Source organism: Marmota flaviventris, chromosome 10, assembly GCF_047511675.1.
Source record: "Marmota flaviventris isolate mMarFla1 chromosome 10, mMarFla1.hap1, whole genome shotgun sequence".
NCBI lineage: Eukaryota > Metazoa > Chordata > Mammalia > Rodentia > Sciuridae > Marmota > Marmota flaviventris.
The window spans coordinates 11,764,288-11,778,831 of NC_092507.1; the positions used below are offsets into that span (position 1 = coordinate 11,764,288).

The following is a 14,544-nucleotide window of genomic DNA, read 5'->3' on the forward strand; positions in this document are numbered from 1 at the left end:
TTAGGGCTCTCCTTGAGCATGAGCGACTGGGAAGTGGCCACCTGATGGGGCCCAGGTAGCCTGGGTTCTGGAGGCAGGGCCAAGGTAGTGTGCTGGGGCCTTTGTCTGCTGGCTGAGGGGTCCCAGTGGCCTGGGTCTGAGCACTGAGGAGGCCCAGGGGGACTTTGGTGGGGTCTGCTGGCTGAGGGGTCCTGGGCTCAGCTGGGTCTGCTGGCACAGGTGGTCTGTGGGCAGGGTTCCCATGCAAGGTGGGTCTGGGGCCCAGGGTCCAGGGCTGCTAGGAGGGTCTATGGCTGGGGTCTTGGGCTTCCAGATGGTTTGTAGGCAGAGGTAGATCTCTGGGCTGGGGTCCCAGGCCCAGGTGGGTTTGTAGGCAGGGGTCCCTGGGCACAGGTGGGTCTGGGGCCCAGGTGGGTCTGTAGGCTGAGTCTGGGACCCTGGTGGATTTGTAGGTGGGGGTCCCTGGGCACAGGCAGGTCTGTGTGGAGGGGTCCCTGGGCCCAGGTGGGTCTGTAGCTGGGGGTCCCTGAGCCCAGGTGGGTCTGTAGGTGGGGTCCTGGGCCCAGGTGGGTCTGTAGGCGGGGTCCCTGGGCCCAGGCGGGTCTGGGGTGGGGGTCCCTGGGCCCAGTTGGGTCTGTAAGTGGGGTCCCTGGGCCCAGGTGGGTCTGTAGGTGGGATCCTGGGCACAGGCGGGTCTGGAGCCCAGGTGGGGGTGTGGGCGGGGTCCCTGGGCCGCGGTGGGTCCGGGCAGGGGTCCGGGCCGGGGTCCGCCGCCGTCCGCAGGCCCGCGTGCGCCGCCGCCCGCCCTGGCGCCGCCCCGCCTGACATCAGTTCCTGCCGCCGCCGCCGCCACCGCGCACCGCCCGCGGCCTCCTTCCCCGCCGGCCGCTCGGGAGCCGCCGGGCCGCGGCGGAGCGAGGGCCCGGGCGAGGCGAGGGCCGGGCGGCGGGCGCCGGGCCCCGCGGCCGGCACGACGGAGCCCCCGCACGGCCGGCGGCAGCGGTTGGCGGCAGCCCCGGGCCCGCGGCGCGGGAAGCGGCGGCGGGGCGGCGGCGGCGGCGGCGGCGCCATGGAGCCGCGGGAGGTGAAGGACCGGATCCTGGAGAACATCTCGCTGTCGGTGAAGAAGGTGAGCGCGGCCGCCGCCGGGCCGCAGGGCTGGGGCGGCGGCCTCGGAGCCACGGAGCCTGAGCCGCCGCGTCCCGTCCCTGCACCGGCGGCGGGTCCCCGCACCCCGGGCCGGTCCAGCCAGGGCCTCTCGGCGGGGCCAGGTGCTGCGGAGCACCTGTCAAGGGCACGCGTCGGTGGCCATCCCAGGAAAGAAGGTGGAGTTCATCCTGCGACCCTCGGGGCCGCCGGAGTGGATGTCCCCTGTTTATGACTGATCCCTGGGTCACCTGGTCAGCCCCGAATCTGGGAGCTGGGGACGACCTGGTGGGGACAAGACTCACTAGGTTATTTCATCACTTCAGGGAGCCAGACAAGGGGATTCGTGAAACCACCCTGTGTGTGAATAACTGCTCTATCCCACTGACATTCCTCAGAAAGTGACCCGGGCCAGCAGTTTTACCCTTCCTAAAGACAAGTGTGGCTTAAAAAGAAAAGTAGACCCCAAATAATCTTGCAAAAAGCCCATCGGGATGTGACACGGGCGGTCCAATGAACTTTTATTTTGTTGTCCTGAGCTTTGCGAATGCAATGGGGTCTCGGTTGGTCTTGCTCACTGGGAGGCGTGCAGGAGGAGCAAGGACTTTGTTAAAAAGCAGAGCATCTTTTTTTAAATTATTATTATTGATTTTAAAAAAATAAATGACAGCGGAATGTATTGCAACTCTTATTACACATATACAGCACAAGCAGTGCATCTGTCACAACAGAAAAGACTGCCGAGCTTTCCAGTCTAATCTGGGCCAACTATGGCTCTAGGAAGGCCAACAATTTTGTTTTTAAACTTCAAAAAAAAAAAAAAAAAAACTTGGGGAAGTCCTAGACAGAGAGGTGGTAGACATGGGCACCAACCATGTAAAACATGGATCATTTGAAGGCAGAGATCCACTCTGTACATCCAGCTGTTGTTCGTGAAGGAGTTGGGTGTGTTTTGTCAAGATGCTTAGAAATTATGTGTTTGTCCAGGCACATTTTATTGAGCTGTAATGCATCCCAGAAAATATAAGTTGCTCACTAGAAACTGGAAACTCTTCCCTGGGTGCATCCCAACTCAAGGCCTGTCTAGCATCACAGTTGAGAACAAGAATTCTAGAGTCCTGCTCCTGGGGAATTGAATCCTCACCCTGACAATTAGTAACCCATAACCTTAACCTCTCCCTGTCTCAGTTTCTCATCTGTTAACAGAGGAATAAAATTAGTTGTTGTGAAGATTTAATAGAAGTATGAGAGCGTCTAGCATGGTGCTGGTACTTTTCTGTTGGTGGTAGAACCAGCTCTGCTTCTTCAAGGTCTGAGGCAGGCCAGGCGCCTCTCGCCCTCCAGATTGTTGTGTAACCCATTTGTACTTGGTAGCACTTCCTCTGTGTGCTTGTTTCAGACAACTGCCATAGGATTCCTGCATCCTGAAGTGTGTGTGGTTTTCTGAATCAGGGTATCTGCTTCTAATGGGAATCAGTTCAGCTACAGCAACAGACATCGCAGGCTAGCAGTCTGCAGGTCAGATTTGTCCTCGAATACCAGTCTTACCTGAATTTGTCATACAGCACTAGCACCCTGAGAGTTGCTTTGCCTTTGTTCCACTCCTGCCACCAGTAAAATGGTTTTTGTTGTTGTTTGCTTGTCTTTGGTACTGAGGATTGAACCCAGGGGCCCTCTACCACTGAGCCATATCCCCAGCCCTTTTTGTTTTATTTTGAAACAAGGTCTCATTAAATTGCTGAGGGTCTTGCTAAATTGCTGAGATTGGCCTTGAACTTTTGAGTCTCCTGCCTCAGCCTCTCAAACTGGGAGTACATTACTGCTTCTTTTTAAAGGATGTTGCAGGAAGAAAATGAGATGTGTATTTCTGCAAAAAAAATGTTGTGTTGGGGCTGGGGATATAACTCAGTGGTAGAGCACTTGCTTAGCATGAGCAAGGCCTGCCGGGGGTTCAATCCCCAGCACCACAAAAAAAAAAGAAAGAAAGAAAAAAGAAAGGTGTGCTGTGTATTACTGTGTTTACAGAGTATTTTCGAACTTTTTTTTTTGTTGTTGTTTTTTTGTGCCAGGGATTAAACCCAGGGGTGCTTAACCACCAAGCCACATCCCCAGCCCTTTTTTATATTTATTAGAGACAGGGTTTCTCTGAGTTGCTGAGAACCTGCTAAGCTGCTGAGGCTGGGTTTGAACCCACGATCCTCCTGCCTCAGCCTCCTGAGTCACTAGGATTACAGGCATGCGCCACCATGCCTGGCCATTTTCAAACTTTTTATTGTAAAGTACATATGGGGGCTGGGGTGTGGCTCAGTGGTAGAGTGCTGGCCTAGCATGCACAAGGCACTGGGTTCGATCCTCAGCACCACATAAATGTAAAATAAAGATATTGTATCCACCTAAAACTTAAGAATAAATATTAAAAAAAAAAGAAAGAAAAGTACATATAGAGAAGTACAGAGAGCCTAAAAGAACAGCTTAGTATGTTCTCACACTCACATATCTGACCCCTAGGACTAGAAACAATGTGACCATGGTCCCAGAAGTCCCTCCACCCCAAGAAGCTGTGTCCTCAAGTGCTCCCCCACCCCAAGCAGTTGAGTTCAGCAATTTTCCCTCCCTCCCTCCCTTCCTTCCCCCTCCCTCCCTCCCTCCCTCCCTCCTTCCTTCCTTCCTTCCTTCCTTCCTTCCTTCTTCTTATCTTATTATTAGTAGTCTTATTATTACTATCAGTAGTAGTTGGTAGTAGTAGTAGTATTGGTACTGGGGATTTAACCCAGGAATGCTTTACCATTGAACTACATCCCCAGCCCATTTTTATTTGGAGACAACCCCAAGTTGCTGGGGTTACAGTCGTGTGCCGTTGTGCCCAGATGAGTTCCACTGTTGTCACACCTAGATTTTGTGATGAGCAGCACATACTCTAGCACCCAAGAGGTGACATAGCTGTTATCCTACCTGAATCTCAGGGAACCGTGTTCTTGGATGGAGATAGGATTTGGGGGCTATTAGAGTCGGACGGTCAGCAGGACGGAACAAACCCCATGGTTCCACGGTTCTGGGCAGGGAGCGAGTAGCAGAGGCTAACAAAGCCTGTGGTTGCTGAGTTGTTAATAGAGAAGCATCCTAGCAGGATGTTGGCATTTTGTTTCTTTTCTTTCTTTGATATTATTAATAATTTATTAACTTTTGGTACCCGGGATTGAACCCAGGGGCGCTTTACCCCTGAGTTATATCCCCAGCCCTTTTATTTATTTTTATTTTGAGGCAGGGTCTCCCTAAGTTGCTAAGGCTGGCCTTGAACTTGCGATCCTCCTCCTGAGTCTCTGGGATTACAGGGTGCTTCACCGTGCCCTGCGTGTTGGCATTTTGGATGGCAGGTGGTTCTACTAAACAGCATCATCTCCAGGGAAGGGAAGGCAGTGGTTTTCAGTTTTGAGTTTTGTCCTGTTTTTGAGGAGTGAGTCTGTTAAGTACACATGCAGTTTAAGCAAATGATCTGCTGTAAGAAGCAGCCTTGGCCCTCTAACAGTTTGGGGGGGAAATTTTAAACATAATTAGGGTTCTGGGGGTGGTGGCACATTGCCTGTAATCCCAGGGACTTGGGGGTCTGAGGCAGGAAGATCCTAAGTTTGAGGCCAGCCTGGGAAATTTAGCAAGACCTTGTCTCAAAAACTTTAAAAAAGGGCCAGAGATGTAGCTCAGCGGTAAAGCACCCCTGGGTTCAGTCCCCAGAACCACAAATTAAAAATAACTAAATAAGGGGCTGGGGCTGTAGCTCAGTGGTTGAGTTGCCTGGAATGTGTCAGGCACTGGGTTCGATCCTCAGCACCACATAAAAAAATAAAGATATTGTGTCCATCTACAACTAAAAAAAAAATAACTAACTAAATAAAATAGCTAGGGGCAAGGAGAAGCCCTCAGAGAAGGAAGGCTTCACCAAGTCCTGATAAATTGGTAGAATTTAGAGAAGGAAAAGAAGCAGGCATCCAAACTAGAAGGAGCATCCCAAGGACGTGGAGCCCTCCAGGTGGTCTTCTGGGGACAGTGAGGAGTGTGCAGGGGATCCTGCTGGGTGGGGCTGGAAGGTGCTCTCTGGGGAGCCATCCAGCCTAGAAGCTGAGACACAGGCTTCAGAGGTTCTCGGGCCTGGGCCTGGGCCTGGAGCCCGGGTTTGTCATTGACTGTGTCAGTCCTGGCTGGTGACAGCCAGAACCTACTGGTGTTCTAAGGAGAATTCAGTTGCCTGTGGTACTCAGCACGCAGCCAGCGCCTGTGCACTGTGAGGCCTAAACCAAAGGAAGCCACCATTATGACTTGGGAGCAGTTTTCCGTGTGTGTCACACTATGCTTTTTTTTTTTTTTTTTTTAAATACTTTTTTTTTAGTTGTCAATGGACCTTTATTTTATTTATTTACACGCAGTGCTGAGAATTAACCCAGGGCCTCCCACATGCTAGGCAAGTGCTCTCCCCCTGAGCCCCAGCCCCACGCTATGCTTCCTATAAGCTTTTTCTTGAAAGACCAGATGGTAAATATTTGGGGACATGGGGTCTTTGTTGAACCATCTCCTCTCTTCTGCCCTTGGAACTCAAAAGCAACCGCCATGCAGGGCGTGGCTGTGTTCCAGTAAACCTTTATTTACCAAAGTAGGCCTCATGCTGTTTTGGCCCACAGGCGGTATTTTTAGGTATTTTTATTTACACACGTGTGCACCCAAAAAAGTCCTCACTGAGGCGGGCGCAGAGTCACCTTCTGGCTTGTGGTTGACCTGATCTGTCGCATTTCACATCAGGCTTGTGGAGTGGACGTGGACACTGAGTTCTGCCCCATGGTCGTGTGTTCAGTTATTTAAAACACTGCTGAGCTCCTTCCCTCGGTCCCCGTGATCTAGGCCCCAGGGAACTCGCTGTGGAGGCAGATAAGGTCTCTGCCTTCATGGAAGTGACATTCTAGTAGGAGATGAGAAATAAATGAAGGGATGGATAAACAGGATTTCAGACTGTGGCAATACACAGGCGTCACACAGACCTTGTGACAGGGCATGGGCAGGGAAGTCTGTGGAGGAGGTGACCAGGGAGCACTCCCCAAAGCAGTGACATTGCCTTCCCAAGGAACCTTGGTCAGGTGCAGAGAAGGGACATTATCTAAGAAAATAGGTAGTGAGGTGGCCACGCCTGTCATCCCAGAGGCTCAGGAGGCTGAGGCAGGAGGATGGCGAGTTCAGAGCCAGCCCCAGCAAATTAGCAAGTTCCTAAGCAACTTAGGGAGAGCCTGCCTCAAAATAAAATATAAAAAGGGTTGGGATGTGACTCCGTGGTTGGGGGCTCCTGGGTTCAATCCCTAGTATCAAAGAACAAAAACAACAGCAAAAAAAAAAAAAATCCAGCTCAGAAGCACCTAGAATGAATAGGAACCGCCCCTGTTCCCCTCCCCCTTAAGCAGGAGAAATGAGTCCTGCGGTGGTTAACCAGAAGTGACTTGTTCAGGTCCTCCTGGGTCAGGTACCTTAGGCTCTATTTCCGGCAGACGTGCCACATGGAGCAGGGGGCTCCTTGTCAGTCTGGAATCCGGGGACAGCAGTGACTGGCCGCAGCTGTTGGCCATCCTGGTCTGTCGGTGAAGATCTGAGGGCAGGGCCTTTCCTCCCTCTCCTTGTCCCCGAGAGCTGGGTCTGCAGTACTTTAAATCAGCTCGTTCCTGGAGAGGGTTGCTAGGTATGTGTGGGTTTAGATCAATAGTTTTGTTCTCACTGGCTTCAAGGGAAATTGTTCTGGAAGTCCCCAAGGACCCGAATCTCCAGGGCAAAGATCTAAATAAAATAATACTACCCAAGCATTTTATAAGGAGGGCCCTCTTCCCTGCTTCCTCTTCCCTGGATCCTGGCCTTGGCCATAGCTTTGCTCCTGGCCTTGCATAATAGAGGCCAGGAGGAACCAGGGGCCCCCAGTGTGGGCAGAGAGCGCCAATCCAGGTCACCCGCCCGGCCCAGGAATAGACGCTGGTGGAGAAGCGAGGACTTTTTTTTCTGAGCCCCGCCCGTTGGCTTGGTTTGGATTTGGTTCTCCTTTTCTGAAATGCTTCTCTGGCGTCAGGTTTCTCTTGGAAGCTTGTCACTACCGTCCTTCCAGCCCGGCTCAAGCATTCCCAGGCCTGTCTCCGTGGTGTGGCCCTAGCTTAGGCCCTTCCAGATCCGAAGGCCTTGTGAGGTCTTGAACGCGGCAGAAGCTCACCTGCATCTGGGGCTAGAGAGAAGCAGGTCACATTCAAGTGGGAGGACCAAGGCTGACTGTGGTCACTCTGTAGTCACAGATCACACCCCAGAGTGTCCAGTGGAGCAGGCTATTCGTGTGAGTCTTCCTCCAGATTCTCCAGCTAGAACCCAGTGTGAAGAGAATTTCACAGAAAACTTGAAAATCCCATGCCAGCTCGCGGAGCCATTGGCCTGGAGACCTGACCTGGAGAGGTCAGGGCAGGTTTTAATGCCAAGGCAGGGAGGGGCTGGGTGGCGCTGTGGCCGCAAGGTACTCAGGCGCTAAGCCAGGAGTTCAAGGTCAGCCTGGGCAGCTTAGCGAGACCCTGACTCAAAATAAAATACAGAAGCCTGAGCACGTGGTCAGTGGTTCAGTCCCCAGTGCTGGAAAAATAGGAGGGCAGGAGGAGGGGCTAGGGATCAGAGGTGTGCTGAGGGGAGAAGGCTGGCATTGCTTCGGCAGGTACCTCGGGATCCTGGGTGGGTCATTCTTCCCCCAGGAATCTGGTGATGTCTGGGCCTCAGGATCACCACCATGGGAAGGGCATGTTGCCACCAGAGCTGGCAGTGCCCTCGTGTGCAAGGGGAACAGGTGGCCTCGCTGCCCGTGAAGAGGCTCTCTCAGTGGCATCTGGAGCCCTGCCCTGCGGAGTGGAGCGGAGAGCTGGCCTCCTGGAGGGCCAGGTGGTGGCGCTGGCCAGTTTGGGTGAGCTCTCCAGACAGTTCTCCCTGCTGCTGGCTTGAGGGGACACCCTAGAGCTTCCATCTGAGGCCAGAGAATCGGGACAGTTTCTGGGAGAGTCCTTTAGGCTGGAACTGAAAGTTGGGGCCACTGATCCATTGGTCATACAACAACTCGGGGTGTGAGAGTGTCTCCTCTCTCGCCACCAGAGCAGCTTCGCCATCTGTGTATTGTGACTTATCATCTCCCCTTGCTCTCATTATAGAAGTGACGAGGAGGTATTCGTTTCCTATCATCCCGCTCCCCGGGAACTGTGGTGACCAATAGAATCTCCACAGCCCAGTGCTGTGGGAGGACAGGAGGGCATGGTAATGGCTCTGCTGCCTGTCGACACACAGTCGAAGTGGAGAAGCCACTTGTCCAAAGTCAGAAGGCCTGCAGGGGTGCCGCCGAGATGAGAGGCAGTTTTTTTGGCTCTTGCTCTTTGTTTTTGTGTCTTTTGATGATATTTGACCACCAGGCACTCTACACTGAGCTGCATCTCCAACTCCCTGTCCCGCTTTTTTAAAATATAGTTTTAGTTGTTGATGGACCTTTATTTTATTTATTTATATATGGTGCTGAGAATAGAACCCAGTGCCTCACACATGCTAGGCATGCGCTCTGCCACTGAGCTACAGCCCAAGCCCTCCGACCCCCGCCCCTTTTTTAAAAAAAATTTTGATGGACAGCATGCCTTCATTTTATTTTTTTTTAAATTTTTTTTAGTAGTAGTTGGACAAAATATCTCTATTTATTTTTATGTGGTGCTGAGGATCAAACCCAGGGCCTCACACATGCTAGGCAAGCACTCTGCCCCAAGCTACAACCCCAGCCCTCCAACCCTTTTAATTTTTAAAATTTATTTTGAGACAGTCTTGCCAGGTTGCCCAGGCTGGCTTCAAACAACTTGCAATCCTCCTGCCTCAGCCTCCCAAGTCGCTGGGATTATAGGGGATGGGGTGAGGCAGGAGGATGGCCAGTTCAAGGCCAGCCACAGCAATTTAGTGAGGCCCTAATTCAAAATGAAAAGGACCAAGGAGGAGCTCAGTGGTAGAGCGCCTGGCTTCAATCCCTAGAGAAAACCCAACCAACCGACCAACCATGGATTGTGATCTGTGAAGTCCCCCCTCCCCCATGCTTCCTCACCCTGGGGTAGCTGATTACCCTGCTCAGGCCTTGGAGGGAAATCGGGGTCCCCGCCATGTGATTAGACAGGGACTCTGGGGACTGTTTTCCTCCAGCACCCCAGTGGTGTCTGGGTGGGATTGCTTGAGTGGTCTTGCACAGGCGCAGCCCCAGGAAAGGGGAAGTGAAAGACAACCCAGAGCAGCCGGCTCCAGGCTCCACAGGCCTGGCTCAAATGAGGCTTTGAGAAACTGCCCTCTTCCCGTCAGGGCGTGAGCAGCCTGAGCATGGGGTGCTCAGAACCCCAGGCAGGGCTCCTGCAGACGCCCGCCTCCAGCCCCGCAGTGGGAGAACGGGGTGGCGCCAGGCCTGCCCGTGGCTTCCAGGCCAGCGTGGCTTCTGGGCCTCTGGTGTTTGCCTAGGAACCTCTTGGCAGAGCCTCGCCATGTTCTGCCCACTCTGAGAGACATCCTTGGTCCCCGTTTCCAGGGCAGAGCCGTCACAGTGCCTTGAGGCTTGTGCTCTCTCCTTCCTGAAGGGAGGAGCTTTTAACTGTAGATACTGTGCTCGGTCCAAGTACCGAGAGATCTGGCCTTCTTGGCCATCATCCTTCCTGCGCCCCAAAGGAAGCGCAGGAAAAGGAAACCCACGAATGATTCCCTACCTGCCTTTTGCTTTCAGCAGAGCTGTCAGAGCAGAGCACCTACAGGTCTCCAGCAAAGGGACCAGCAGCAGCGATTTGGGAGATCGAGAAGGAAAATGTGGAGCTGGTGCTGTATTTGGTGGCAAATAAGTGGCTAAGAAGCCTCAGTTTCACCAGTCTTGCTTATGAAGCAGTGCGGGCCATGGCAGGCCAACCCTTTGTGACAGCTCTGCTGGGGGAGGGATCCAGCCAGTCCAAGCCAGTCCCCACGGCCTGGCACAAGTCCTTCCTGGGCAGGGGCTTGGCCATCCCCCAGGGACCTCAGCTGAAGGACATGGTTTTTCATGCCCATTTAGAGGACCATCTTCTCCAAATCAAGGACCTCTGGTTCTTATGCAGGGAGGGCTCTGAGTTCTTCTGCCCCATAGTCCGCTGTCCTGTGGTTGGTTGTCATTTCCTGGCTAAGAAGGGGTGGGATCTCGGGTTAGGGATTCTATAATCACTAGAGTAAGGCAGAAGCATCACGGTTGCCTGGGTTGGTGGAGCAGCAGTCACCAGCAACCGGAACCTCTGCTGACACCCTCACGCTATCTAGGAAGAAGCAGCTAGAGTGTTCCTGCCCAGCCCCTACCTCCCCATTCTGTTCAGTCACTGAAGCCCTGGGATGGCCCAGTGCCCCACGCTCTGCCCTCCTGGGGAGGGTGCAGGGAGGAGCACTTTCTGAGGGTTTGGGCAGGTACACCCAGCCCCACCCCGGCTCAACAGCTGTTTCACCCAGGTGGGTGGCCGCCTCCAGCACTGGCCTTCTCCTGGAGGGCATCTGGCCGAGACTGCAGGAAGCAGAGGGACACTGGGCGAAGCCTGAGCCCCAGTCTCCCTCCTAAAATGGGAGGCTCTGGCTGAGCGATTATTTCTGCCTTTCCAGCAGGTTCAGCAGTCAGTTCCATTCACAGACACCCCGCCCCAGTCTCTGGCTCCCTTCACGCTTCCTGCACGGAGGTTCTCACTGAGTCCTGGGAAACTGCTGCTAAAAACTAAGGGCTCTCCAGCCAGCTCTGGCCTCGCCTTGGACGCTGCTAGATCCTCCATAGACATGCTGTTGGCAGTGGGGATCCAGGCCTGGGGGGTGTAACAGGCATTGCTCTTAAGAAGCCTGGCTAAGACGAAAGCATTTATTGGCTTGTCTGCTTGTTTATTTCTGAGGGGATAGATCAAGAGCGCTGGCCTTTCCCTTCAGATCTGCCGGAGGCTGGCCCATATGGCTGATGCAAGGTAGGGCGGGGGTGAGGTGTCACAGTGGCCTCCCCAAGGGAACAGTAGGTAGCTCTGACCACAGCAGCCCTTGTCCAGCTGCCATGATCCACACTAGTCCTCTTGGGGTCCCTCACTGAGGAGTCCATGCATCAAGGCTTAGGGGTACCCCAACTTATGAGGTAGTAAATGGTACAAGTGGCCTGAACTCTGCCTTTCCTCTGGGGACCTGCCCTGGAGAGGAAGAATGTCCCAGAAGATCTGGGGAAGGTTTGCCCAATCAGTGGCCATGCTGGAGTAGGACTCCAAAACACAAGGCTGGCTGCACCTGTCACTTCTCCCGAGGCTTGTCCTCACCCACAGTGCTCCTGCAGGGTCTCAGGACAGGCCTTGTAGACTAAGGGGACCTGGGGGTCTTTGCTACAGTCTGTCTCTAAGGTTCAGTTGAGCCAAAGTTGCCCAGTGTGGCCTTGAACTTGGAATCTTCCTGCCTCTGCCTCCCGAGTAGGATTACAGGTGTGTGCCACTGTGCATGGCTGATTTAATTCTTGGGACAGTTTGAGGTGAGGAAGCAGCCCTTTGGTTGGGGTCTTTCCTGCTCTTGGATTTCTGTCTCCTAGACCTCAACTGCTGAGGCTGTCCTAAACTTGCTGTCATCTAAATACGATTGGTCTCCTTGGAGCTAGTAGGGAGGCTGCTGTTACCTGGTGATCTCCCCCATGAGAGCATGCCTCAGGTGGCGCCAGGCTGAGTTTTTCCTACAGCCATAGGCCTGCGTTCTGTGGGTAAGCAGGGACAGGCATGGCAGGGGTCGCGGAGGAGCCTGTAGTGGTCACCAGGTGGAGCACTCGTGCGTGCAGCCCGCTCTCAGCCCTGCAGAGCTTCCTGATGTTGTTGGAGCAGGATTTTGTCCACTATAAATATAGAGGTGTTACCCCTCCTCCTTCCCAGGATAGCCTGGGAGTCAGTGGCAGAGTTGGATCCAGATCTCCCATCTGTTGGGCTGGCAGCATCAAATCCTGTGGCTTGACTGACTTGGGAGAGAGAAAGGAGGTCACCATCTTTTCTTCCTTACTTTCTTCTTCTTCTTCTTTTTTTTCCCCAGCTCAGGGGACTGGTTTAAGGGGTGCTCTACTTATTTTCATTCCCGGCCCTTTTTGCTTTTTGAGACAGAGTCTTGCTAAGTTGCCCAGGCTGGCCTTGAACTTGTGGTCCTCCTGCTTCAGCCTCCCAAGGAACTGGAATTAGAGGTGTGTGCCTCTGTGCCCGGCTGTAACCATCTTTTCATTTGCCCATTTATAATCTTTCACAGCTGCCTTTGAGTTACCTATTATAGAACAATCTGGAAGGGCTGCTTGGTACTAGCTATGGCACTTATAGTGTTTTGTGTTTGTGTGTCTACGAAAGAGACAAAACAAGGGCAGCCCAGAGCAGAGTGGGACCAACCCTGATTAAAAGGCTCTGCGTCAGGCATTCTTGGCTTGCTGGAGAGTGCCGCCCACATTTCCCCGAAGCCACGGGGTCTGGCTTAGTCTCCTGATGGCCAGTCTGCCCAGGGGGCTCAGGGAGCACCCACCCCCTGGCTGGGAAGGGCTCTGGGATGAGCTGAACCAGCTGTCCCCAGGCCTGGTGCCTGAGTCCCCCCAAAAACCAGACAGAAGAGTCACTTAGCCCATCCTGGGTGTTTGAGATGGAGGCCAGGCCGCTCCCGGACCTTGGGGAGCATAGTTCTAAAGGGCACTGTAAGAATGAGCGGCCTCTGCACCCTCAACTGACCTTGCTTGTTTCTAGATTTTCTTCTGATGAGAACTTTTTTATCCTCCCTTGGTCAGGAGAACCAGCCCACCTGCCTCTGGCTCACGTCTGTGGCCACCTCCCCGGACAGGGGAGCCCCTCTCGTCTTTCCTGTTCTGGAAGGAACTCTCTGGCTGACTCCACCCGTTCTTGTTCTCCCAACACCCTTTTGGCAAAACTGGTCCAAGGAGTTTTCCTTATTTGCTCTCCTGTCACATGCTCCTTTGTTCTCTCCTTCCCTCCTTGCAGCTCCCTCCCTCTCCTCCCTCTCCTCCCTCTTCCCCCTCCTCTTCCCACCTCTCTCATCATCTCATGGAAAGTCTTGCGTCAGCTATGCCCGCATCCCTCCATTATTTTGAAACAGATTCCAGACATCCAAAAATACTTCAGTATCTATTGCTCCAAGATGAGGACTCTTTTCTCATATAACCCAATACCACATTTACATCTTTAAAAAGTTGGCCAGGCACCATGGCACACACCTGTCATCCCAGTGATTCATTCAGGAGGCTGAGGCAGGAGGATCACAAGTTCAAGGCCAGCCTCAGCAACTTATCGAGACCCTGTCTCAAAATTGTAAAAAAATAAAGGAAAAGGTGTGTGGCTGTAGGCCAGTTTATAGCACCTCTTGGTGCAAAAAAATTAAAATTTCCTTAATATCATCAAATTTCTGCTGAGTTTTTCAGCTCCAATTGCTTCATTCATTAAGGCTGTTTCTGGACATGCTTGCTTGTTAAGCAGGTTCCCCTCACGCTTCCCACCCTCCCTCTCTGTGTCCTGCCCCCTCACCCAGGTTTCCTTCATCAAGTTTCCCAGCATCTCCCTTTCTAATGGTCCTCAGTTGCTGCGGCTGCTGTTCCCTAACCGGGGTACTCTGCCCCCGGAAACCTCCACAGCCCTGCCCTCGGGGGCACCTTCTCCAGCTCAGTTTGTTTTGTTTTGCTGTACAGGGATAGAACCCAGGGTCCTCTACCACTGAGCGACAGCCACAGCCCCAGCCCCAGCCCCTTCTTTTTTTTTAAATATTATTTTTTTAGTTGTAGTTGGACACAATACCTTTATTTTATTTTTTTAATTTATTTTTATGTGGTGCTGAGGGTTGAACCCCAGGGCCTTGCACGTGCTAGGCACGTGCTATACCGCAGAGCCACAACCTTAGCTCCATCCCAGAGCCACAACCTTAGCTCCATTTTATTTTAGGGACAGGGTGTCCCTAAGTTGTTGAGGCTGCCTTGAACTTTTGATCCTCCTGTCTCAGCCTTCTGAGTCACTGGGATTAGAGGCGTGTGCCACCGCGCCTGGCCTGCATACCCTGCCTCTGTTTTTGTTGGGTTGTTTGGTTCTGGGGATCGAACTTTGTGCATGGTAACAGCTTTGTGCATGTTAGGCATGCTCTCTACCACGGAACTGTTTCTGGCCCTTTTTATTTTTTTATTTAGAGCCAGAGCCTTGGTAATTTATCCTGCTGGCCTTGAATTTGCAATCCTCCTGCTTCATCAGTAGCTGGGATGACAGGTGTGCCCCACTGTGCCTAGCCCTGCCTTTTTTTTTTAAATAGCACTTATGGTTCCCGGATGCTATTTTATATATTTGCACATAGTTTATCTCTGCCACC

The 14,544-nt window shown here is 53.0% G+C and overlaps 2 protein-coding genes across 3 annotated transcripts in view; one reads left to right on the plus strand and one right to left on the minus strand.

Annotated features, from left to right (window-relative positions):
* LOC139707366 (proline-rich protein HaeIII subfamily 1-like) lies at nt 1-1,071 on the minus strand. Its single transcript, XM_071618580.1, has one exon. It carries the CDS (start codon nt 1,069-1,071, stop codon nt 1-3), a length of 1,071 nt encoding a protein of 356 aa, XP_071474681.1.
* The window catches only part of Plekhm2 (pleckstrin homology and RUN domain containing M2), a 37,055-nt gene continuing 23,483 nt past the window's right edge, over nt 973-14,544 (plus strand). For both annotated transcript variants that reach the window (XM_027951867.3, XM_027951868.3), the window contains exon 1: nt 973-1,129. In XM_027951867.3, coding sequence (XP_027807668.2) covers nt 1,070-1,129 — 60 coding nt within the window. In that variant the 5' untranslated portion in view covers nt 973-1,069. The remainder of the gene's footprint in view (nt 1,130-14,544) is intronic.

Excerpts from the sequence above, each read along its gene's own strand:
- LOC139707366 (XM_071618580.1), bottom strand. The coding sequence starts at position 1,071 with ATGGCGCCGCCGCCGCCGCCGCCGCCCCGCCGCCGCTTCCCGCGCCGC.